Here is a 27,397-nt window from a genome sequence, read left to right as displayed (position 1 = left end):
GAACACAGCACCCTGGTACTAAATTTGCGAGAGTTCTTTAACGTCGTCAAGATTTTGAAGAAGACTCTAACGTTCCAATGAACTACTTGAGTGCCCATATTAAAAGAGTTTTGTGCTGTGTGTTTACGAAAAGAGAGTTAGCTTCCAGAACCCTTTAGGGCCCTGTAATGCGGGGTTTTCTTTTTTTTGGAGCGGTCGAGAGATTCTCGCCGCTCCTTAGGCGCTGGCTGCGCGTCTGCTAGAAGATGTGTCCATCGGCTCTTGCGGCGCGCTGGACACCCGCTCTTGAGAGCGGTTTGTTCGCGTTGAAGCCTCGTCTCAAGAGACGAGACCCTTGAGGCCACCAGCCCGGAGGTCGATGGCCCCTTCTTCTGAGATGGCGGAGCAGCACTAGCTGCAGCCGCCGAGGGGCGGATGGCGTCACCGCTGGCTCACTACGCGTGTGCCAGACAGCCGCCGAAGGCCGTTGTGGCGCAGCCCCCCTGACGCGTCACATCGGCAAAGCTGGTTTTTTGGCAGGTAGGACACCTGCCTTCGTGCCTCTTTGAACGAAATATTTTGTTTAACTTTAATCGTGACAATTTCCTTTTCTTTTTTTCCAGGATGGGCAGGACCGCGAGTACGCGGCGTGCTCCCCTTCACAGTTTACACAATGTTGGGTGTTATTGGCACGTATCAGACGTGTGTTCAGAAGCACTGCATTTGGCGCAAGTAGTTCGAACCGCGACAGCTCTGTGAGCTATGGCCAAATCTCTGGCATTTGAAACATCGCAGGGGGTTAGAATATACGGCCTGACTCTGATTTTCACGTAGCCTGCCTCGATAGTCTCGGGCAGTACACTTGTGCAGAAGGTTAGAATGAGATGCTTGGTCAGAATTTCTTTCCGTCACGCCTCATACTTAATTCTTTTGACATTAATGACATTTTGGTCATTCCAGCCCTCTAATAGTTCTGCTTCCTTAGCTCCATCAAATCATCATCCGAAACTACACCACGACTGGTGTTCATAGTGCGGTGCGGGGTCACAGTGATGGGAAAGTCTCCAATGGATACTAGGTTCTGTAGTTTCTCAAGTTGTTTCATATGTCGGAGTTCAAGAAGGAGGTCGCCGCTAGCCAATTTCGTAGCTTGTAGCCGGCTCCTATTGTCTCTGTCCGGCATTTGAAACGAGGAAGGAGAGATCGCTCTCACTGCCTTTTCAGATTTTACGCTGTGTATGACCGTGGTAGCGGGGAAAGTTTTCTTTGTGGTGCCCAAAAAATTGAAACACTTCTTCGGTGCGCCCCCTTTTCTGGGGGCGATCGGTAACGCAGGGAAAGAGTAAGCCATAAAAAATAATAGTCATGTCGGCAGGAACGCCAGCCACCCACCATGGAGCCCAACAAGGGGACGATGTAGGACCTGTAAACACAAGTCCCACAAACGCCAGCTGTACGTTCCCGCTAATAACCAAATACGTATAACCAAGGGTGGTTATGACACACAAGGTTAACCCTCGCCGCCAGGAAAGTTAGAAAGTAATGGAAGAGAAAAGAAGACAGGATAGATTGAAGTTGAGAGAGAAAGACAAGATTTAAGAGGAGGATAGGAAAAAGGCAACTGCCGATTTCCCCTGTGTGGGTCAGCCCAGGGTGCCGTCTATGTGAAGCAGAGCCGAAGAGGTGTGTTGCCTCCGCCGGGGGCCTTAAAGGTCCAAACACCCGCCTCGGGCTCAACCCCAGGATCCCCCTTTCCCCAGACACGGCTAAGCCGCGCACGGCTACACGCGGGAGGGTCCAACCCCCATTGTGCTCGGGTCCGTGGTGTCGCAGCACACCAACGCCTGCTCACGCAGACGCCCCTGCGGGGTATTATATTCCAACCAGGCTTATCTTTCACTTGACCATTCTGTTCATCTGTCGGCAATTATAGCTTAGGTGATGGCAATCGTGCCATAAGCATTCTAGCAACTGAACGCGAAATATGCCACTGTAAGGAGGAGGCAATATACAAAGCAAACATGCCTCTATGTGACTAGCTTATAAGTGCTAGTCATGAGGAACGTAGGAGCATTTTACTAAAGCTGCCAAGAACCGGCTAAAAAAAAGAAACGCAAAATGACACAGCAATTTTCATGGAGGGATTTAAATACGTTAGGAATGTTGCACGTATTTGGTGAACGGGACACAAATATTGCAGAGCTAATTGAAGATCTCTGGATAGCTTTTTGCATGCAATGGGTCTAATCAGGCTGCTGCTGCTGATAATGACTAATTTCATCTTCTTGAGCATGGTGATAGAAAATGCCAGAAAAGGAAACACATACTAACAGTTGCAGGTGAACGGGGCCAGTAAAAATAGCCTTGAAAGTATCAGCTTGTGCAGCTTGAGACGATGCTAGATTAAGTGACATCCGCTTAGGCTTAAATGATGCTCCTAATATTGGCCCTCATTGAAGTTGCGAACCATGTTGAGCCTTTCTGCAGGCGTCAAGGCACTACCATGCTCCGCAGCGCTGCCATAGACCACTCTTTGGTGTGAGAACCTAAGAGAATAGTGCAGATGTAATTTGTTGTCTGCTCAGAGAAGACGACTCAAGGAAATTGCCTACCGATAATCGGACATATTTTTGATTCCGTGCGACGATACCGACAGGCATGATGCCACGTTGAGGAATGGAGAAACGTTGTACTTTGGGTTTTAATCTCAATACGTCAAATATTAGGGTTCGTCTATTTTATACTTGTTCTTGGGCAAATTTGGTAATATTTGAAGCCATTGAAGTGCAAATAAAGCAAAGACGAAGAACAGAAGACTACAAAGAATAGCATCTGCGGTGTCCGATATTCTGTTCATTATGTTTGTTTTATTTGCAGCTTCACCAACTATAGATAACACTTGATGACTGTACTGGGGCCTGCAGCGAGAGAGATAGTTGATTTGATAGCTGACGCTGTCAGCCCTTAGTACTTCATATGAGGTGTTTGAGATGACACGAAGATGAAAAAATAAAAAGCAGGAGAAGGCAAGAAAAAAATCTAGGCGTGTGAAGATATAAGAGAAAACGGAGTAAAACTGGTAATCTGAGCACTCGTGGAATTTTTAGAATAATGCTCTAACATTAAAAAAACGCAAAAACGAACAAATTTCTTATTCAAACATGAGTAAATCTGTACATGGAGCAAAGCTTTTGTGCAGCACACGAACTTTGCTTAGACCCGTCATTTTCTAATAAAATGGGCATGGCCTTAACAAGACATTCAAAGGTTTACATAATTATTTTAATTTGTGTTAAGCTTTATTGTGTTCTTATTTATGTGAAGGGTACACGTAGGAAACTGTTTCTTGTCAATATCTTGTGGTTGTACCAGAACGCACACTTTTTGCCATAAATATTGTCATTCACGCGATCACAATAATTGTTGTTCAGATTGCATCATCTATTTCAACAACTTTTGAATCTGCAAGGGTCATAAAGAGCGAGAGAGAGAAAGACAAATGTTAACCGGAAAAGCGTCTGGTTGGTTATCCTACGCCGGGGAGGGGGAAATACAGAATAGAAAGAAGTCATCACGCGATCACAATAATTGTTGTTCAGATTGCATCATCTATTTCCACAACTTTTGAATCTGCAAGGGTCATAAAAGAGCGAGAGAGAGAAGACAAATGTTAACCGGAAAAGCGTCTGGTTTGTTATCCTACGCCGGGGAGGGGGAAATACAGAATAGAAAGAAGTCAGAGAGAACAAGGCAGTCAGTGTGTGAATGCGCGCGGTGAGCACCAGGCAGCCAAAGGCGCTCGCACAACCCTCTCGTTTTCAAAAAAAAAAAAAAAAAAAAACAAAAAAAAAAAAACGCTCAGATGTGCGTTCACTGCCTTCTGAACTGAATTGAATTATGGGATTTTACTTGCCCAAACCACGATTTCATTACGAGGCACGCCGTAGTAGGGGACCCCTGACTAATTTTGACGTCTAGGGGATCTTTAATGTGGCTACAATGCATGGAACACGGGTGTTTTTGCATTTCGCCCCTATCGAAATGCGGTCGCCGCGGCCGGGATTTGACCCCACGACCTCGTGCTTAGCAGCGAAACACCACAGCCGCTAAGCCTCCGTGGCGGGTGCACTGCCTCATGGGCTGATGATCAGGGGTGACGCGGTATTTCAGTGTAATTTTCACGGACAGTGAATCTGCAATACTGCCAGTGCAGTTGAGGCCCGCGCCTTAGTCAGCCTGTAGCTACTGACAGCTTGTTTCTAGCATGACGTACTGTGCACTTTAAAGCAAATAAATTATCATTTACTCACATATCGCTCGATGACGCCATCTTCTGTTACATCTCGCAGTAAAAGACGGCCAGCGAGAATGGATGCTTTCCTTAAGTGAAGGCGGTAACCTTCGTGAACAATTAGAACTTTTTCCGACCCGTCATCTCGAGCCTCCAACACTTGTGGGTAAACTGTGACGCTCTTTTCCGTAAGCTGCTTCCGGTCATCAATAACTGCAATGAAAGGTAGGAATAAAAGACGTCTGTTTAGGTCACACGAAGAATGTCGCAAGATGTCAGGAAAGAGTGAAAGCCAATTAGTACCGCTGGCAAACATAACAGAAAGCGCCCGCGGGCGGCTGAACGGCTACTGCGTTAGGGCTCTTTGCATATTCTCAAGGCTTCCAGTTCCGGTAGTGGTAGATGAATGACATTATCGGGAACTGCTTAATGACACCTCTATGCACATGCAAGAAGCCAAGGTTTTAAGGGGAAACATGAAATCTCGGTTATGGAGTCTCTCAGAGCCCAAGTCACTGATTAGCTTTGAAATCTTCAGATCAACCAATAAAGTACTCAATCAATAGGCAACACTGTTGAATTGACCCATCAGTCAATCTACCAGCAATAAGAGCAGAATTAACGCATGCGTGGTGCCTGCTCTGAGATGAAGCTGCTGGAAAAATTTATGGCTGGGGACGGTTGCCTAAGCTTGGCGCTTTAGACTCAATGTACTACAGTTGAGCCTCGTTATAACGAAGCCGCACCCTTCACAAAACGAAAGCTTCGTTATATATAATATTCATTACAAGCATGTGTTTGTTACATGCTGATATTGCCAGGAAACATTTGATATTGGTTTTGGTTATATTGTAGTTTGTTATATACGTGTTCGCTAGACAAAATATTGTAGACAAAATATAAGCAGAACGTGCGTTAGGTTCTTTAAGAAGAAATTGCTAACTATGTACTTTGAGCAACAATTTACAGTAAGATCAGGCATAACAACACGCGCTCTATAAGCTTCGTGTGTCTACACTATACACAGTGTGGCCTCTCCGCCTAGGCAGCGACCTGCAGGTAACTGTAAATGAAGGACACATCCACTCGTAATTGTTGTCAGAAGCTTGCATGACGTTTAAATGGAGGTGTAAACACCTTTGGGAAGAAACTAATATTAGTTGTGATGGCTGATATTCTTAATGTTCTTTGGCTCTTCCCTCCACTTTGCGATTTGTCAGTTTCTGGCGTTTACGAACAACTTGGCACACTAGATGTCACTAGTTGCCACTATAAATAAATGAAATAAACAAATAAATATGTTCGATGGCCGATTTCGAACCCTGGCCCTCCAGCACAGAAGCTCTAATGATTATACCACGGGCCATTAGACCTGTATTGTTGCTTTGACCGAACAGAAACAGCTGTGCCCCACTGGCACCACTGCTTACCGCTGACACATCCTCCTTGACGATGAATTGACCCTCCGTCGTATAGACGGCCCAGACTGTCCCTCGCTAAAAAAATTCTCGTGATCTCGTGTTCGTGATGGATGTTTGTAAGACATTTCATTATCTATTTTTGAGACACAGCAATCCTAAATTGGAAGAATTCAAGAGAAGGTGTCTCACGGGGTAAACTACATGCTTTAGGACATTCGGCGAGACAAAAGCGATGACAGATGAAAGACTACGCTCAATGAAAAGCGACATCTTGCTTTTGGCTGCTGATGGTGTTTTCATCTAGAAACCTCGCTAACCAGACAACTTCTTTGTAGAAAGTAGCTTTACCAAGTACCGGCTATTTCCAATTGCTATTTCGATATACAGATGCACAAACTTCGACTCTTAGTGTTTTTAACCTTTCTTTGCCACTTGCCCCCACTTTTCGAGTGCTGGCGGCTGCTGCCTTGTACGATCGACCTAGTGCAAATAAGCAAGGGAATATAGCGCTAACCCGAGGTGGCCCAGCGCTGGAGGTGATGCACGAAAGCGCAGACGTGAGCTACAACACGAGCGCGCCGTCGCTGTCATTTAGTCGTCGGCATTTCATCACATTCAGTCCATTCTGATAATTCCTCTGTTGTTGAATGTGAGCGCTCTTGTTTGCATTGCAGGCTTTATAATGTTCTTGCGTCCATCGAGCTGCGAAAAGCATTGCTGCCAATTCCACAGTAGTAGTGTTCGCGGCCAAAACTTCTCCTATTTTGGCCAAATGGGCTTCGAGGTCATGAAGTGCGACCCACGATACGGCTGCTTCACCTCCCCGCGACCTTGAGCTCACCAACGTGACGATATAGCCACTGAACTACCCCAGCTAACCCGTTGGCTTAAGATAAAAGTGTAGAGGTCGAAAGTGTGTCAACACGTAGAACAGCCATATTCATGCCGTTAAAACATTCGAAGCCTGAGTAGTAGGAACAGGCATGGGGTTTACTACAATCAAATATTTTCTGCTTATTTAGAATGGACCAAGTTCTCTTCTCACAAAACAGTGAATTTATGTTCTCTTCCTATACTTTACGAATGCTAATTCGCGTGGTGCTAAGCAGAAGCGCCGGCTACTGATGCTACCTTGCTTCCTCTTTATCGTTTTGATAAGCGTAAAGCTTGAACTTGGTGCTGCCGAAAAGATGACTTCGTGTTCTGTCCTTAAATATATGAATGTTCTGGTAACCTTTGGTTTACCGTTATATATAACACGTGTAGACAGTTTTCTGATATTGTTGAAAAGGAAAGCACATAATGAATTCAGCCGATACGAATCCATAGAGCAAGCACTTCAAGGATCAGATACTTGAAAAGAAACTAAGTACCGGACAACGAACGATGTAACAAAATATAACAGGTGTAACATTGTTATTGGAAGATGGCAATGTCAATAGAGAACATACGTTGTTAGCTGATGTTTTAGATGAGATAAAGAATTGGGGTCTCTCAGTGCATGTAAGGGCACAAAACAGATAGAGAAAGAAAGCTCTCTATTGAAAATGCAGAGTGTTTAGCCAGCGCATTTTCGCCTACATGCGATACTCTGCAGGGAATGGGACGAAGAAGCAGAAAGGTCCTAGTAGAAATGGGCGGCAGAAAAAAAAAAGCAGGTCGTGTGATGTTATCAGCAGTAGGGTAAGTGTGCGATGCGACGAAGGTAGATGGTAAATGCAAAAGAAAATATAATCACAGTCTTGATGAGAAGACATGCGTGAGTCATAGTTCTGACAGCAAACCAATTGACTCAATATATAAAAACAAGAACTCCAGGGCTTTGCGCTGTTTTGATGGGCAATGCCAGTGATGGCACAAAACAGCTTCTCATAGAAATTCAAACAAGGCAGCGGTTTAGAATGAACCACAGCTGATCAGCTTATTATAAAATATTATCAACACAATTATTATTATAAAATATTAGTATAAGGAAAACGCCGTCAAGGACAGTGGAAGACTAGGTGCTGTGATGAAATGTGCAGGCATACATCGACCAACGTTTCTCCCTTAACATAAAGAAAGCTCTTACCACTGCTTTCGTTTGGCTCAAGTTTCGCATTAAGCTCGTATTTTATGGCGCGGAGTGTTCAATATGACGGTTCGCGCTGGTACTTGCCTCGTTTGCTAAGAAAAAAGGGAAAATGAAAGCGAAGTTGTTTTTGTCTGCGCCACTAGCAGTGAGTGAATGGCAGAACGTTGTGGCTATGGCGTTATCTTGTCATCTCTGGCCTCCGAAATACTGTAAAGAGTGGTCTTCGAGATCAGTTTTCATTTATAGCTAAAGAGATGCGGTGCGGTCATCAGTAGTGGCGCAGACGAATGCCAAACTCGCTTTTTGTTTTGATAAACCGGGAGGTTAATCGTGGCAAGTGTTACATTGAACGACCCGAACCCTGAAATGCTATCTCGCTGAGAGATTTCGTGCACGAAAGCCGTAAGCGCGAAATAAAAAAAAAATCTTTTAAATTTTTAAAGGAAAAAGAAAAATCCTGTAGGAGTCAGATGTCGCAAGGCAGGGTTGATTGGACACCGGAGTCCTTCGTCTTGCAGCGGACATAAACCGACTGATAATTACGATGGAGGGGGCAGCGTTTGTAACGTGCAGTAAACGGCTTAAGTGCTCACCGGCAGATGCAGAGACAATGTGGACGGAAAGGAACAACGCGAAGAGAGCCATATTTGTGAACCAGTTTTTGCACACGAAGTTTTCTTCCAGCTTCTTAAAGCTAGTGATCTCCGCTTCACCTGTGGAGCAGTTCCACGGTCGGAGTCTGCTCCGTGCAACTGTAGCATACGTTCAAGTTTTCATAGCATCTGCGGCACAGAAAAGAGCAACGACATCAACTGTCGCTGCACTTCTTGGCGCCTTTACGTGACATACAGCAGAGGTGTATACTTCAGCAGATGGGTCCGTGCTCCCTGTCACACCCCACATTTCTTTAGGCATGCGATTTCAAAGCATTTTCGCGTTCAGAAGTTGTGTTTTCAGTTCGGAATGTTAAACCTCGATAAGGAAGTTGACGTCAAGGAGATCATTAAAGGACAATCGATGCATATACCTAGTCTCAAAATAGGCGCGGAAATTTTATTTCGTAACCGGATCAAGCTTCCGACAAATTCCGGAACACATTTCTTTGGGATTTTTTTTTTGTTGGCCGTGCTCTATTCTTCGTCGTTGTTTTATTTTACGCCTTTAAGTCTTCGGGATCTTATCTTCAAGTCTGTTTGTATTCCTTCTTCCTGAAAAGTGCAGCAGACGTGCGTTTGCAGGAGGAAGTTGCCAGCCTGCTTCTTACTTTATTTTTCTCTCTTTGAATTGTATGTACGCTTTAAGAAATGATAATATCGGAGCAGCCACACTTCCCACCATAAAAGCATTACGGTACAGTATGACGCTCTTTCGCCGCAAGAAGGTCTGTTCCTTCGTAGCGAGAGCAATTTATGTCGTAAATTTGGCTGTATGACGTTTAGTGGCGCCCACAACGCTGCAGAGATCGAGTAAGATTCGACATCGGATTAAGCGAAAGGCTTACGACAAGGCTGTTGTTCATGGTGACATCAGATATTGCCAGTTTCAATTCAGCCGTGATATATATATATATATATATATATATATATATATATATATATATATATATATATACTTATTCGTGCATGCTCGTTTTCATCGGCGGTCATGCGTTAGGTCGGTAGGGATTTGCCAGTACGACACAACTATGCGAGAAAAACAAAACTACAGAAAAATTGAGTCACATGGTTGTTTCGACATTTGCTTGTTTTATATAGAGTGCCTGCAAACAATCTAAGTGCATGTTGGCAAAGAACACTATCCGTACTCGAAGGTGATATCCCCGAGGCGCATCGAACAATGACACCGAAGGAACTACCAGGCGTTGCTCATTCACATATGTTTTATTCAAAGCTCATATAGGCGGTCAAATAACTATAGGTTATCGCTATTTTCGTGAGAGCGATATTATCGTGAGAGCGATATTGTTTTGCTAAGCGCAGGGTAACAGGTTCGATACCCTGTGCCCGCTACGAGATGTTCGCGTTAGCAACAAATCAGGAGCCTTTCATTGGCCTCAAAGTTTCCATACGTTAAACTCGCAAAATGTCTGCGCTATCATACGACTGAGAATACTAAACACTTGGCCCCAGTCTGCCAGGTTCAGTCGTCTTAAACTATCCTCAGCGCAGCTGCTAGCATTTAACTGGGCGCGGGAGGACTATCGACTAAACTGAACCTTCTCAGCGCAAACGTCGCATGTCCTCACACAAATGTGTTCTTGATGCTTGCTGAACCACTGGCGCTTATGACGTCAATCAGTGGCTGGTCTGAAGAACGTGCCCGAGTGCGTGGCCTGAGTTGATGTGGTAGGCTGCTGCTCATCTATCCCGGATGTTGGTATTTAGATAATACAAGATTGTTTAAAACCGCCAGTGGCAGATAGAGTGATCCCAGCCATTGAGCTGGATTACTCAGACAGGCGGACATTCGAGAAATTGAAATGCGTACGTAATGAACTATAATTAACAAAACTAATCCACCCAACTGTTTAATTAATTACTTATGGTACATATTGGAATTTGTGAATTGCAGCCGATGAGTTCGCAAGGCGTACACACTTGGAACAATTTTGACGATAAAATGTGGTGTTTAATGGCGCAAGAGCCAGATCTGGCCAAAGAGCGCCATGCAAGTGATTATAAATATTCAACGGAACAATGAAGTTATATTCGCCTCAATACGGACAAGGTGGTCTGTAGTCGACCTACCTTCTCGGAAGCCACACTGGTACGGATCCAGTAATCCGTTGCTTTCTAGGAGATAGACTAGGCGCAGGTTTATCATCTTTTCAAAGAGCTTGCACAGACAACTTGTCAAAACAATACATCTGTAGCTACTAGCTAAGGGCGGGCCATTGCCTTGTTTAAGTATGGGGATAACTATGCCTTTTTTCCAAGAAGATAGAATGTACCCAGCAGTCCACATGACATTAAAAAGAGGGAGGAGTGTTTTTTTTGTGTTTCAGGGTGCAGGTGCTTAATTATTTCATATATATTACGGTCACCACCTGGTGCTGAGTGGTTGCAACAAGGAGGAATAAACTTTATTTACAGAAATTAGCTGACGGTGAAATCGTCCGAGGTGGGCGGCGTCCCTAGTCCAGGATGCCCAGGGTCTGAGCCGATAGCTTGGCCCTGCTCACAAGGCGATGCTGGTTTTCAGGGCTCGGGCTTGTCAGCTGGGCCCCCCACTGCTCGACGGTTAGCCCGGTGTTCTTGGTGTCGATGGGTTTTGCCCACGTTCCCATACCATGTGGTAGAGGGTATTGGGCGCAGAGCAGAAGGTGCACTTGTAACTCGTAGGATACATGGCGTGTAGCAGGGTGCCGTGCGGAAATGTGCCGGTCTGTGGTTTGCGGAACATCACCGCCTCTTCTCTGGTCAGCTTGGGATGCCGGCTGGGTAGGTCCTCCTGGAAAGTGAATATGATGGCCTTTAGTGGGCTGGTTTTCCTGGTACATTTAACGGCCGACATTACTACGTACGTCTGTAGTGGCTACCCAGTCTGAGCCACCACTATCCAGTCTGTAGTGGCTCAGGATGTCGGCGTGTCTTTTCGGGACGCCATCGTATTTGTCTACCGGGGCTCGTGAACCCGGTGGGATAGCCCGGAGAATGTGTTCTCGGGCAACGGCGTGAGCCGCCGCATTACCGGCCACGGACTCGTGTCCCGGGGCCCAGACAATGAAGATTGTCGTTTCACGAGGATGCTCCAGGCTTGTTTGGAAATGCGACCCTTTTGGCAATTTCTACACGCTGCTTGTGAATCCGAGATGACTGTGATGTGATCTTCCTCTCGCTTGCCCGTAGAGGCTGCCACGGCTATTGCCGTTTCTTCCGTGCAGTCGATGTCTGAAGTATTTAACGAGGCCGCTGTTACCTCTTCTCCTTGGCCGTTGATCACGCTGATTGCGTGGGCCGCTCTGTTCTTGCACTTTGCCGCGTCGGTGTATATGACTTCTCCTTTTTTTTTGGTCTTTCGTAGGCCTTACGTAGCGCTTGTACTCTCGCGTGACTCCTTTCTCTTTTGTATTCAGGGTGCATGTTTCTCGGGATAATGGCCACCGTGATCTTCTCCCTCAGGGGTAGATGGACCCGCTGTTTTCTGGATTCATATTCGACTAGGTACAACATCACCCTGAAATCTTTAAAAAAATTAGTTGGCGTTTCAGTTAAATTTGTCCCAAACCGTCTGATTCACGCTTTTCGGAAACTATTAACTGGAACACCAATGTTTTTCGAAGCACATTTTCATCATCATCATCATCAGTCTATTTTTATGTCCACTGCAGGACGAAGGCCTCTCCCTGTGATCTCCAGTTACCCTTGTCTTGCGCTAGCTGATTCCAATTTCTACCTGTAAATTTCCTAATTTCATCACCCCACCTAGTTTTCTGCCGTCCTCGACTGCACTTCCAATCTCTTGGTATCAATTCTGTAACTCTAATGGTCCACCGGTTATCCATACTACGCATTACATGGCCTGCCCAGCTCCATCCCCCCCCCCCCTCTTAAATGTCAATTAAAATAGGGATTATCCCCGTTTGCTCTCTGGTCCACACCGCTCTCTTCCTTTCTCTTAACGTTACGCCTAACATTTTCTGTTCCGTTGTTCTTCGTATGTTCGTAACTTTCTCTCGAGCTAATTCTTTGTTAACACTCAAGTTTCTGCCCCATATGTTAGTACCGGTGGAAACATGGATATCTCGAAAGCGGTGTTAGTCTTACGGTGACTTCACCCCAGCTCGGTCTTAACATCGCAATGGCAGCATAAAGTGTATAATTACAAGCGGAGAATATGTTTAGTTAGCCACCGGGATATTGCAATTTGTTATGCAGATAATTTTCATCTTTTTCACAAATTTACTCGAAAAAGCTGAATCGCGCTATATGTCGTCGGAGATCTTAAAATGCTGCCTCGAACCTAGACAAGAAAAGATAAAAAACAAGGGATATGAACGGACGAGAGAGCGGTTGAAAACTGAGGCAAAACCGCTGGTCACTTTTTGAAGTCAGAATTATGACAACTGGTCGGGAGAATCCGTTTGCAGAATGGTGATATACGGGAAGAACCTTGATGCAAAAGTGTACTACGCGCATTAAAATGAACTTTTATTCACGATTTGCCGCGTATGGTTTGTGATGCCTGTATACATGATTATCCTTCAGGGTCAGCGTTACTGCGCTAGGGGTCCACGCAGACCATGTTCTTGCATACCTGTGAAAGAAAGAATAACCAATAAAATTATTGGATTCCACATTTTCAGAAACATCACTTTGATTCTGAACATTGGCAATACAGAGCTACAGTGAAGCCATGGAATAAAGTTGACCAGGATGGAAGCTAGCACTTGTTCGTTTTCCAGTTAGGAACAACAAAGCAGCGCCACAGACATGGACGAAACGGAAGACTCAAGACACCTACAGGAGCCGTGAGTGACATCGCAGGCTGATCCCAGCGAAGCCATTACTATAACCTGGACGTACGGAACTGATTCGATTACACCTAGAATTTGTTCATGGACACCAGAAAAATTGACAGTTTCTTTAGCATACCCCAAAGAGGGTGAAGGCGATAGCCTGCGCGCTCAAGAGACATTCATTAAATCATTTGTCATTCTCATTAAAATGCGTTGTTACTTATTACTTGTTTTTTTTTTTCGACCAAAGTTGCTTGCTTGATCCGCGCACCATCAGAATTGTCGAGCGAGCGTTGCTTGCTTACTTATAGAAGACGATGGCAACTCTGACCCGCACGCCGTCGGAATTGCTGCGTGAGCGTTTGCATATAGTAGGTAAGAGACGATGCCGAGACGATGTAGTAAGTGATTGAGTACACCGAGTCGTCATCGTGTCTTACCTATACGGAAACGCTCACGCAACAATTCTGATGGTGTGCGGGTCACCTTCAATGACACCGAGAGGTCATCGTGTACAATTTTGCTTCGACGACACTGTTTTCGCCCAAGGACGTTGAAGGTCGATTAAACGATGAGACATATAAGGCTTTCGCCTTAATAAACCTATTAATGCAAATAGCAATCTTTGGCTATTTCAGCCGTTTTGGCCCTGCCCTGCTCTGCCGACCCTGCTCTGCCTGGCCTGCCCTGCCTTGTCCTGGCCTGGCCTGCCCTGCTTGCCTGCATGCCCTCTTACACCGAATAAGTGGCCCAAGTTGTGTACCTGCTTGGGCCACGGTATGTGTCGTGATGGCGTCATGGTCGTGCCACTGTCATTCCAGCTCCGTGATCTTGCTCTCGTCATGCAGTTGTCGTCATGCCTTATCCCAACCCAGTGACCCAAGTTGTCTAACAGCTTGGACCCCTATAGGCATGCGTTCGGCGTCGTGATGCCGTCCTGGTTGTTGCATCGTCGTCATTCCAGCTTGGTTATGCGGCTCCCGTCGTGTCATCGTCATCACGCCTGTGTTGTCACGCTGTCGTCGTCACGCTGCCGTTCTATCATTGTCACCACTTCAGTAACGTCATCCCATTGCCGCCATTCCATCGCTGTCATACCGCCTTCGTTGTTCGACCAACGTCAGTCTTGCTTCGTCATTGTATTGCAATCATACTGCCGTCATACAATTGGGATTATGCTACCCAATTGGGGGTGTACACTTAAAGCATATGCAATCTCCCCGACGCATTGAGGTGCAGAAAATATGGACATAGCGTACAAAAGTGCGTGTACACGTAAAGCAGTGCAAGTGAAGTTTATGCGCTGGAATCGCAAGTTCTCGTGTATGCAGGCTCATGTCTAGCATTCACCTATACAGGCTGTTCCAAAAGTCACTTGCGCAAGATGAAGCTGACCATAGTGCTGTCGGAAATGGCGCGAAAAATCGTGAGAAATGCTCTAGTTCACGGAGGAGCGTTTGCGCAAGTAGAGATTATCTTGCAACATAGACGACAATGCATGGTCATGCGTGAAACAAGCAGCTAGTCGTAGAACACGTATGCCTAGGTTGTATCTGAGCCCCGTGAGCTACCTGGTAAATTAACTAGTACGCATTAGTACTAAAGAAGAAAGTGTTTCTTGATGCGACATAACAAAACACAGAGAGAGAGAGAGAGACAAAGAAAAAAACAAGGCAAATCAACCAGATGCATGATATATCCGTCTCCTACTAAGGAGTAGGGGGTTGAGGGCTTATAAGAGATGAGAGAGTGTGTTCGTACAGTGGTGAACGTCGAGTCTACAACAGGACACTCAGCTTTGTTGACACCGGGAACTGCAGTAATGAGCGGGCTGCTTTCAGGGCTTGTGACGAATATGGCTCCGATCCAAGGACCTCTGTCAGCGAGAACAGATGCAGAGGTGATCTTCGATAGACTGCTCATATCCTCAACCGTCGCACGAAGCTGTGTCATCCATGCCATTGCAAGAGTGCTAGATTAGGGGCTTTGCCTCAGCGAGTCAGGTGATAGACAGCATACTCCGCGTTCACATGCCCGCGAAAAGCCGAGATGGTTCTTATACCTTTTGGGGCTCAGATTTAGAACACGGTGTTCCATCCACTGCAAACGTCGTTCGGTTCATCCATTTACCAGGAGGTTTAACGTATTCCACCAAACACCGAAACAAGCAGTCACTGATGTCAGAGTCCACCTGCGAAAAAAAAAACCTGCCCTTAAAATTAGAAGAGATGATCATAGGAGACTTTGTTAGGCAAGAGAACCTACAATGTTTATCAAAACGCTACGTTGGGCTAGTTGTTGCATATAGCTTAAGAAGGCTGTTTGGCGCAAGGTTAAAATTACTGGAAGAAATAAGAGCAGACAGAAAGAGCGCCCAAAACGTAAAAACGTCTTAAACCTACAACACGTTGGGACTCAAGATTAGGACTAAACGGTGGATTCGGGGACGCCATGCTTAGAACAGGTCAGCAGTTGTCTTTTAGAGTAACGTAGTAACAAAATAGCTGCCAACCAAAGGTAATCACAATCGACGGCAGCATATGACGGGGTAAGATTAGAAAAAGTATAAGCATATAACGGAACTAACTAAAACGAAGGGCCGAATACAACAAAAGAGAAAATGGCTTCATGCATTTATTGACCCAAGCGACACAAGCCCCCCCCCCCCCCCCCCCCCCCCCCCCTCTTCACACACACACAGATGCATATATACACACACACGTGTGTGTGTATATATGCATTCTTCTAACCAATGTTGAATCATTGAAGCATGCTAGTAGACAGCGCAATACTTTGCCTAACAAACGCAAAATCAACTATCGAAAACTCTCGTGGGACATGATACCAATGACTCTGCGCTTGACTGATCCCCCGGGGGCACCCCCACTCCCCGAAGGAGGTCAATGGTGGGAGGGGGGCACGACCCTCCTGGCCTCCCGTGTGCACACGTCAATTCACACGATGACAGCGTATGGTCAAAAGCACCACGGAAGTTAGCTGTGCTAAAGGAAAAAAGTTCATAAAGAGGTGTTTTGTAGTCTTGTAGGTGGTATCACCCAACGCGAGGGCATGATAAATTTTCGGCGCATAATTAAATTACGAGGAAAAAGTGTCATGCCTTGATGTAAGTAGCGCTGAGGTATTGTGGTTTTGGGTAGGTCTTGTTGCAATAGGTGGGTGCATCCATTACATCACCTGGAAGGTTTGCTGCCTTGTTTGGCAGAGAAATAACGTGGCACAGTTTGTGCTCCCTTAGGCAGGCAGAGTCAGTCTTCCTGCGCAAAAGAAAGAGAAATCCTGGTTGAGAGAGAGAGAGAGTAACGTCACAAAATACCACAAAATCTTAATTCATAATGTCATTGTTGCCCCAACCAACCCTGTCGTGACTGCACAAAATGCTATAGCCTATAAGACGACAGGAATTTTACAGCAGTTAGCGTCGATACGGGAGGGCAGAATAAACTGTCGACACTAAAGGACGGGAGATCGCACTATACAAGCTCCTCTCTTAATGACTGAATGACAGAAATTTAAACTGGGATGACCACTTCGCGGGACAAAAAAAAAGTATTTGTCACGAACATTTTTTGTTGTGTTCATTTGTTGACGGATTGTTTCGCCTAGTTGTTATTTTGCCTAGCAACAGCCAGGCTTTTACATGTGTTATTTCTACACTATTCATAGTACTATGCTGATCGACTGCCGCAGGTTCTAGTTTAGCGAGTCACAACAGCGCTTCAGTAGTCGCTGCGCGAATGGTAGTGCGGCGCCGCGAGTGCTCGACAAACCTCCAACGTATACCAAGCGGTTTGCCTCAAAGAACAGTGCGCACAAAGTAAAAGATATATTTATGAGCACTCACCCTCCGGAGACACCCACTACTGTACAAACGCCCGGTCAATGGGTCTAAGGGCTCAAAATGGCTACGGTAGGCACAGAATTTTCATCAAGTTCACGTTGCTATGGGAGAAATGCTCGCCGTAACTGGGTGATCTCATGGTGGCCCAAGGGCCGCGTCTCGGTAACGTGTAGGAATCGGCGTTCGCCTCCAGTAGGTCAGGCTTGACGTAGTATAGGCCCATGCTGGAGCACCATGTGCTGCTCTTCGGCGTATCGTTCTGAATGAATGAATGTGTGTTGTTTAGTGGCGCAAGGGGCAGGTATGGGCAAAGAGCGCCATGCCAGTGTTACCGTATCTGTCGTAAAGGTTCAACGCAAGGTACGCATTCGCCGTAGATAGAAAACACCGCTCAAGTTCGAGCGTCTCCCAAAGACCCCATCGGATTAGAAAAAATCATGTACGCACCTTGCCCTGTGCCACAGGGTTTCCTCAGTGCACGATCCGCCCGTGACCGGCAGACTGACGTTTCGCACCCTAGGCTGGACGACGTTTCGAGCGCCTGATATTGAGTCGCAAAGTTTCGTTCGCTGATCATTGTCCCGAACATAACTTTAGTTTTCACAGTAGTAATCCTTAAACACACCCTTAGATCTAGCGACCACGCAAACAAGATTATGGCATTCACTGTGACATAATGCTGTTGTGGTAGCAAATAAGTTCAGAGCCGGAGGGTTCACTGAAGTATGCAGCTTTAGTTAATGGTTCATGCAATCAATCATTTCCTGTCAATCATTTATAGTGTCTCACGTCGCTATGTGATCTGCGCCGGCACGGTGTAGCCGATTCTATATATTAGTAGGTGCCGTTTATCTGTACAAGATAACTGACTATCATGGAAGGAGGCTTACCTTAAAAAATTGGCTATGATCTCCTTTGTACAGCTGGAAAAGGCACAAATGGTTTTCCCGCGTCTGTAGTGACTCATCAAATATGGGCTCTTGATTAAGCATTCTGCAGCTTCTCCTTCGCCGTCGTGAGGAGCGCCCAACCTGCAAATGTTGGCACGCGGCACCGTGTAAACATTTCGAGAATTAACTGTTTCGAGGTAACTGTTTTAATGGTTTGCGCTTCGCAAATATGAGTCAATTATTAAATTTAAGAATTACACCTGATTTACATTCAGCTGGAAATCATCCTTAGTGCAGTGTACGTCATAGCAACAGCACACACAGGAGAACGCTTAACGACACACCTTTAATGGTTCTACGCACTATGGAAATTCACTTGATGCAAGGAACACAGTAAACTAACGCATAATCGTAACATTTTGACCAGTTTGGGGACTCTACCAAAGAAATGTTCATGCTCGTACAATATCTTTCTTTTGTAGATGTTTGTGTTAATACGTGTGGGTATAAATGTCACATCAAATCTCGCCAGAAACTGCGTTCTATTCGGTGCGTTACATTCTCATCTCGTTTCACGTTGCTGTCATATCAATTATATGGAAACTTCAGGCGAATTTCTGCCGTCGTCCTCGGTGTCGTCGAGAGGTTCCGTATAAAGTACAAGTGTGATAAGACCGCGGGCGCGAGCCGTATGATGTAGGTGCGCGGGAAAGCCTGCGAGGGTGAGCCGAGAAGGAGGGTGGGGCTTGGTGCAGCGACATTTTCTCGTGCGCGTAAGGGTGAAGGCGGGGAGGAGACGCACTGTCTTTTCGCGCGCGCAAGCGGGGGAGCTGGAAGATGTGAGCGCGCTTGAAGTCTGTGGGTCGAGGGGGGGGACTCAGCTTCTACTCAGGCCGCTGCCGCGCGCGTCCTGTCTTGGAGGTAACCAGCGGTGGATTCGAAGGCTAACCGGCCCGAGATAGCTGACGGCTTCGTGTATACGCTGTGTTATCGCTGCTTAGTTCGCGTTGAAGCGAGAAGCAGCATGAAGGGGAATTCGCTCGCGCTGGTGCGGCTCTTCTTCACGCCAGCTTTCTGACAGCGAGTGTCCGCGGTCATCGAGTGAGATGTGTTCATGTTTGCCTGCACACGCGTGACACCGCGGTCGTTCAATTTGTTGGTAAGCGAGTCCTTGCAGCAGTTCATACGCCCGATAAAGCTAGTAACTTTACTTCATACAGCTGTTCCATAATTTGCCATCGCAATCAATGCTTAGTCTTTCGGGTGAAACTATGACTTTTTTGTGCTACAAGACAGTGCTTTTACCTGAAGCTAAACCTATAAACGCCCCTTTATAATATGTGGTCATGCAATTACAAAACCTGCACTATTCAAGAAATAACGAAGGATAAAGTTAGACTGATATTTTTTTAAATGCAAATATTTGGCTACTATGCCATTGTTCTTACATATGTGCCAGTTCGTGAGCGGCTGTTTGAACCCCGGAAAAGGTGTCAGGCAGGTCCACGCCTATGGCAACGTTGTTATTCTTGCACGCTGTGCCCAAGCCAGCAGCCATTCCTGTACGTTAGAACACGGGTATAGTGCAGCTTTTATTCTCAGACGAAAAAAAAGAAGAGAAAGACAATGCAATGTTGCGCCCAGTCTAGCTTTCCCGCCCTTTAAATGAATGCAAAACAATTAGGTTAAGATAGCGGGAGTGATTATAGTTGAGCTGTATTAGTAAAGCACGCTTCATTATTAGAACAACGACCGCTTTTACCCTGAGAGGATGATGATGATATTTGGTGTTTTTTGGCGCAAGGGCCAAATGTGGCCAAAGAGCGCCAAGACAATGAATAGTATGTTTGCCATGATCAGTGGGTTCCGATGGTAGGATGCTATGTGGCTGTAAAGAGGCCTAAAAGCAAATCGCGGTATATAAGCGTAAAACATATATCTAATAGAATTATGGCAGTGACGTGTGGAGTGATCTATGGGTCGTGAATGTATGAGAAGTGGTCATGGTGCTAAAGTTAAGAATATAAAAGCAGCACAACGCCTACGGAAGGCCTTTGTGAACAAAGACCACGAGGCACGTGCTTTCTTTAATAAAATACCGCAGCAGTGGCCTCTGCAGAGAGGCCGTGCTACACGTCACCTGGATAGATAACACGGAAATTACGTATGTCTTTTAAAAACGCGAGAATTGATTCATATTTAAAAAGAGGTTCATTGCCCAAAAACATAGAAGGATGTAATGGGAGATTTTGCCGTGATGGTAATGGAAAATGTTTTTTCCTCTGAGGCTCCAGTTCAGGGCACTGTAAGAGGATATGAAGTACACTGAGTGGCTCGCCACATTTATCACAGACAGGCGGATCGCCACCGGACAATAAGTAAGCATGTGTACTGTATGTGTGTCCTATCCTGAGTCTGCAAAGTGTAACCTGTGTGTGGCGTGTTTTCGATTCTGACGGCCAATGAGCGAGATGAGGCTTGATAGTGTGTAGTTTGTTGTTCGTTTCTCTGTCCCACAGGCGTTGCCAGTAGGCTCTGACCTTTTTCTTGATAAATGGCTTTAGGTCCATTACAGGGACGGCTATGGGCGAAGTGGAAGCGTCTGTATGAGCAGATGTGGCTAGCTTGTCGGCCAACTCATTCCCTTCGATCTCGCGGTGCCCTGGCACCCAGCACAGCACAATTTGTTGCTTGGATGCATACGCGGTGCAAATTATGGAATAAAGAGCTATAATGACGGGGTTTCTGTGCCTACTGAGAGTTTTTAAACATTTCAACACGGATAAAGAGTCAGTAAAGATGATTGCCTTGGGTATGTCTAACCGTTTGATGTGTTTAACCGCCGCCAGGATGGCGTACGCCTCCGCTGTAAAGATGGTTGTGTTTGGGTGTAGAACTCCCGCAGCCGAAAAGGATGGACCGACCGCCGCGTAAGACACGCCAGTGTGTGACTTTGAGGCGTCAGTAAAATATTCCGGACAAGAGTATTTGTGCTGCAATTCGAGGAAGTGCATACGGATATGTGCGACCGGCGCATACTTTGTAACATCAACGAAGGACAGATCACTGTCAATCAGCTGCCACTGCCATGGCGGCAGCTGTACAGGAGAGGACATGACATCGTGTTCGTGGAGCGAGACATCCATCTCTTCGGCAAGACTTCTTACTCGCAGTGCGTAGGGCTTTCTTACGCTAGGGCGGTTCTGAAAGGTTTGGGCACTGGACAGGTCATTTATAGTTGTGTAGGTAGGGTGTCTTTTGCTCGAGTTTACTTTCAGGAAATACACAAAGGACAAGTACGTTCTCTGCAGATGTAGTGACCATTCATTTGATTCTGCATATTGGCTTTCTACGGGGCTTGTTCTGAATGCACCCGTAGAAAGGCGGATGCCCAGATGGTGGAGAGGGTCCAACATCTTCAAGGAGCTCGGAGTCGCGGAGTGGTATATAATGGAACCGTAGTCTATACGTGATCGAATCAGGCTCTTATAGAGATTCAGTAGACATTTTGTGTCACTACCCCACGTAGTGCGAGACAACACCTTCAAGATAGTCATTGTCTTCATGCACTTGTTTCTTAGATACTTTAGATGTGGGATAAATGTTAACTTCGCGTCCAGAATTATGCCTAGAAATTTGTGTTCAGTTTTTACAGGTAGACCCTCACCTTGCATCTCGATGTTGGGATCAGGGTGCAGACCTCTCTTTCTGGAGAAGAGGACGCATGTGGACTTTTGTGGGTTAAGCCTAAACCCATTCTCGTCTGCCCACTTACATAGTTTGTTCAAACCAAGCTGAACCTGCCACTCACAGATTGCAAGGTTACATGAGGTGAACCCTATCTGCACATCGTCGACATATACTGAATAAAATAGGTTGCGTGGGATGTACAGACGCAGAGAGTTCATTTTTATGATAAAGAGGGTGCAACTAAGCACACCACCCTGTGGTACTCCAGTTTCCTGCACATATGGTTTTGATAGGGCATTACCCACACGAACACGGAATCTGCGGTTGGACAGATAACTTTCAATGATATTCAGCATATTGCCACGTATTCCAAAGTGTGCGAGGTCTCTCAGTATTCCGAACCGCCACGTGGTGTCGTATGCCTTTTCCATATCGAGGAAAACAGACAGGAAGAATTGCTTGTGGACAAAGGCTCCACGAATCTGAGCCTCTATGCGTATCAGATGGTCAGTGGTTGATCGGCCATCGCGAAACCCACACTGGTATGGGTCAAGCAGCTTGCTTGATTCTAGGAAATGTATTAGACGCCGATTTATCATCTTCTCGAAGACTTTGCAGATGCAGCTTGTTAGAGCTATGGGCCGATAGCTGGATACGGACGATGGATCCTTGCCCTGCTTTAGGATAGGGATCACTATGGCCTCTTTCCAGGCAGAGGGGATCTCGCCAGATGTCCAAATAGAGTTATACAGACAGATAAGGGTTTTTTTCGTTTCAGAGGACAGGTTTTTTAACATTTCGTATAGTATGCGGTCAGAGCCTGGGGCAGATCGGTTGCAACAGGTGAGTGATGCATGCAGCTCTGCTAGAGAGAAAGGTAAGTTATATGGCTCGTTGCCGGTGCTCTTTCGGCCTAGTTTTTGCTTTTCTATTGCTGCTTTGTATTTTGTAAATGCTGGAGAATAATGTGATGAACTGGACACATGTTCAAAATGAGCACCCAGATGATTTGCTTGGTCCTCCAGGCTGTCTCCCTGCGTGTGTATCAGGGGAGGCGGATGTGTTTGTCGTCCTCTTACTGTATTGACCCTGTTCCAAACCTTGGCCTCATCCGTGTACGAATTGATGCTTGATAAGAATTTTTGCCAGCTGTCTCTCCTGGCTTGTCTGCGCGTTCTCCTACCTTGGGACTTAACTTGCTTGAAATTGACAAGGTTTTCGGCAGTAGGAGAATCGCGAAGCTGCCTCCATGCTTTGTTCTGTTGCCTACGCGCGTTCCGACATTGTTCATTCCACCACGGAACACGAGGTTTACGAGAAAGTCCACTTGTTTGTGGAATACACTTAGATGCTGCATCAATTATGAAGTTGGTAAAATACTGATGATGATATATGGGGTTTAATGGCGCAAGGGCCAATAATGGCCAAAGAGCGCCAGGCCAGTGTTAATGAGTTTGAATTGATGCGATGAATTACGAGTGGTGGATATGACGTGGCTGTAAGGGGGCCTAAAAATAGTCGCTGTAAAGTGCATAAAATCTACAGGTAATAAGATTATGGAAATGACTGATGGCGTGTGCTATGAGCATGAAATATGCATTGCAAATAAATGTTACTATTTGCAAAGTAAGTCCGATGCGAAAATTGGCATGAAGCACTATTGCCTCAACAGAGCCCTTGAACATAAAGGCCTGGAGGCATGCGCTATACTGAGCACTATCGCAACAGCATCCTCTGGTGGGAGGATGTGCTACGAATATCTAGGGCTAATCACATGTAGTACCACGTCATTCAAAAAACCTAGGACTGCTTTGGTATTAAAAAGTGGTTCTTTGCCAAGAAACATACTGGGATGGAGAGGGATATGGTAGCGGTATGCAAGAGGAAAGTGTTTCCTTCTCTCTGTTTCGGCTTCCCGGCACTCCAAGAGGACATGGAGGACGGTCAGCCTCTGACCACATCGGCCACAGGTTGGAGGCTCGTTACCAGTCAACAGAAAGTTGTGAGTACCATATGTGTGTCCTATTCTGAGACGGCAGAATAGGACATCAGTTCGTCGTGTTTTAGTTGTACAGGGCCAGAAACCTAACTGTGGCTTAATCAGGTGGAGTTTATTATTTGTTTCACTCTCCCACAGGCGTTGCCAGTGGTTTCGCAGTTTCCTTCGCAAAAAAGGCTTCAGATCTGTGGCGGGAATAGTACTGCTAAGATTAGTAGCTTCAGATGTAATTGATGTGGCCATTTGGTCTGCAAGCACATTACCTTCGATGGATCTATGACCAGGAACCCAGCATATTGTCACATGTCTACCAGATGAGTAAATATTGCACAAATATGAGTAAAGTTCAATGAAAACAGGATTTTTGTGTTTCCTTAAAGACATTAGTGCCTTTACGACACTTAAGGAGTCCGTGAATATTATTGCCTTCTGTAGTTTTAATTTCCTAATGTGTTTAATCGCAGACAGTACTGCATAGGCTTCTGCAGTGAAGATACTTGTATAAGGGTTCAATACGTCTGATTCAGAGAAAGATGGACCGACGGCCGCGTAAGATACACCAGCATGGGACTTTGACGCGTCGGTGTAGAATTCAGGGCAACAGTACTTCGATTGGAGTTCACGGAAATGTATGGCGATTTCGAGTTCAGGAGCGTGCTTTGTGACCTCCACAAAGGATACATCACATGCTATCACCTGCCACTCCCAGGGTGGTAAAAGCTTACCTGGAGGCATTAAACGATGTTCGAGAAGTGGGACATCCATTTCTTCGCTAAGTTCTCTCACACGTAGTGGGAAAGGCCGTCTGACAGAGGGTCTATTATGGAAAAGTGTAGTACACGTCAAATCGTTAACGGTTTGAGAACATGGATGTTCATGATCAGAGTGAACTTTGAGGAAGTATGTGAAGCTGATGTACGATCTCTGGAGATGAAGTGACCATTCATTCGATTCTGCATATAGGCTTTCTATAGGGCTCGTTCTGAAAGCACCGGTGGCCAAGCGGATACCTAGATGGTGAACGGGATCCAGCATCTTTAGTGCACTTGGGGCAGCAGAGTTGTATACTACAGCACCGTAATCCAGTCGCGAACGAATGAGGCTCTTGTAAAGATTCATTAAACATTTCCTGTCGCTGCCCCATGATGTGTGAGATAAGATCTTCATGAGGTTCATTGTTTTTAGGCATTTTGCTTTGAGATATTTTATGTGGGGGATGAAAGTTAGCCTAAAGTCAAGTATGATGCCTAGAAACTTGTGTTCTTTGTTCACAGGTATTTGCTGTCCATGCAGTTCTACACAGGGATCTGGAATCAGGCCTCTCTTTCTTGTGAAAAGAACACAAGAACTTTTGTGTGGGTTAACTTTAAACCCGTTTTCGTCTGCCCACTTCATTACCTTGTTTAAGCCCTGCTGTACCTGTCTCTCACACACTGCGAGGTTACATGACTTGAAGCCTATTTGTATGTCGTCTACGTAGACGGAATAAAAAATAGCCGGTGGTAATGAGGCACGGAGTGTGTTCATCTTAACGATAAACAGTGTGCAGCTGAGCACGCCTCCCTGGGGTACACCAGTTTCCTGAATGAATGGGCGTGAAAATACATTCCCGATTTTGACGCGGAAGGTACGATTGGACAAATAGCTTTGTATTAGGCTTAGCATATTGCCATGGATGCCTATTAGCGCCAAGTCTCTCAGGATTCTGTAACGCCATGTTGTGTCGTACGCCTTCTCCATATCGAGGAATACCGATAAGAAAAACTGTTTATGTACAAATGCGTTTCGGATATTTTCTTCAATGCGCACAAGATGATCAGTTGTGGATCGGCCTTCTCTAAAGCCACACTGATAGGGATCAAGCATTTTGTTCAGTTCAAGGAAATGTATAAGGCGACGATTAACCATTTTTTCAAATAGCTTGCACAGGCAACTTGTGAGAGCTATGGGACGGTAACTTGCCGCCAAGGAAGGATCTTTACCCTGCTTCAATACAGGGACCACAATCGCTTCTTTCCATGCGGATGGAAGATATCCGGCAGCCCAAATAGTGTTGAGAAGCGCCAGTAGTGTTAGTTGTGTATCAGTGTGCACGTTCTTAATCATGTCATACACGACTCTGTCGGGTCCCGGTGCAGAGCTCTTACATGCGATCAAGGCGGCTCTCAACTCGGCAATATTAAAAGGACGGTTATACTGTTCGTTCTGTCGGCATTTGCGTATAAATGGCTTGCATTCTTCTATCTGTGTGTATTTGAGGAAGGATTTGGAATAATGGATTGAGCTTGACACATGCTCAAAGTGCTCCCCAAGACAGTCTGCCTGGTCCTGCAAGGTATTCCCTTGGTCATTAACCAGAGGCAATGGATGAATTTGTTGCCCCTTTAGCTTTCTTACGCCATTCCACACTTTTGCCTCCTGTGTGTAGGAATTTATACCCGAGATAAACCTCACCCAGCTTTCTCTCTTTGCCTGACGTCGTGTCCGCCTTCCCTGCGATTTAATCTGTTTAAATTGAATGAGATTTTCAGCATTTGGATATCTACGCAATATGCCCCATGCCTTATTTTGCCTTTTTCGCGCCTGTCTACAGTCTTCGTTCCACCAGGGAACACATCTTTTACGTGAGCTACCATTCGTTTGTGGGATACACTTTTCAGCAGCATCAATAATAAAAGCGGTAAAATATGCAACAGCATCGTCGATACTAAAATTGTTTATAAAATCTCGTGGTAAATAAGTTGATTCTTTAAAATGCTCCCAGTCAGCAGATGCTAATTTCCATCGAGGAATACTGGGAGGGTTGTCATGCTGCGTTATTAAGTTTAAAGTTACAGGGAAGTGGTCACTTCCAAAAGGATTTTTGATGACGTTCCATTCAAGGTCAGGCAGAAGGGAAGCGGATCCAAGTGCAAGGTCTATCGATGAATACGAATCGTGTTGGGCGTTGTAATACGTGGGCTCCTTCTTATTAAAGAGACAGGCACCAGAGGTCAGAAGAAAATTTTCAATGTGACGACCTCTCGCGTCACATCGCGAGTCTCCCCATAACGCGTTGTGAGCATTAAAATCTCCCACAAGGATGTAAGGTTCGGGAAGCTGGTCAATGAGGTTATAAAAGTCTGTTTTTTCAAGGCGATGATTGGGGGGGACATAAATGGAACAGACAGTTACTAGTCTGTTAAACAGAATGGCCCGAACTGACACTGCCTCAAGGGGCGTCTGGAGGGCTGCATGTTGGCAAGCTACAGACTTATCTGCTATTATTGCTACACCGCCGGACGAGGCGTTAGCCTCATTGCGGTCTTTTCGAAAGATGGTGTATTGACGAAGGAAGTTTGTGTTTCTGGGTTTCAGATGTGTCTCTTGAACACACAGCAACTTAGGATTATGTTTGTGTAGGAGTTCTCTTATATCGTCGAGGTTGTGAATAAGTCCTCTAACATTCCATTGTAATATTTGTGTTTCCATAATGAAGAAAGTGTTTGTGCTGTGTGTTCAGAAGATGAAGACTAGCTCACGGTGCCCTTTCCAGGCGCCGTGACGCGAGGTTTCTCTTTTCTGGAGCGGTCAAGAGATTCCCGCCGCTCCTTAGGCGCTGGCGGCGCCGTCTGGCTGGTTGTTGTGTGCATCGCCTCTTGCGAGGCGCTGGACACGCGCTCTTGCGAGCGGTTGGCTTGACGTGAAGGCCTCGTCTCGAGGGATGAGGCCCTTGAGGCCACCAGCCTGGAGGTCG

At 45.8% G+C, this 27,397-nt stretch overlaps 1 protein-coding gene across 1 annotated transcript in view; it reads right to left on the bottom strand.

The window, feature by feature from the left end:
* Positions 1 to 16,335: 16,335 nt before the first annotated feature.
* LOC119463930 (venom metalloproteinase antarease-like TtrivMP_A) overlaps positions 16,336 to 27,397 on the bottom strand; it is a 34,673-nt gene continuing 23,611 nt past the window's right edge. Inside the window, exons 10-12 of the mRNA XM_049655434.1 lie at positions 19,421 to 19,532; positions 17,973 to 18,113; positions 16,336 to 16,498 (exon numbers count right to left, since the gene is read on the bottom strand). Of these exons, the coding sequence (XP_049511391.1) occupies positions 16,336 to 16,498; positions 17,973 to 18,113; positions 19,421 to 19,532 (416 nt within the window). The remainder of the gene's footprint in view (positions 16,499 to 17,972; positions 18,114 to 19,420; positions 19,533 to 27,397) is intronic.

The sequence above is a fragment of the Dermacentor silvarum genome, chromosome 9 (genome assembly GCF_013339745.2).
Source record: "Dermacentor silvarum isolate Dsil-2018 chromosome 9, BIME_Dsil_1.4, whole genome shotgun sequence".
NCBI lineage: Eukaryota > Metazoa > Arthropoda > Arachnida > Ixodida > Ixodidae > Dermacentor > Dermacentor silvarum.
This window is presented reverse-complemented; position numbering and strand designations above follow the sequence as displayed.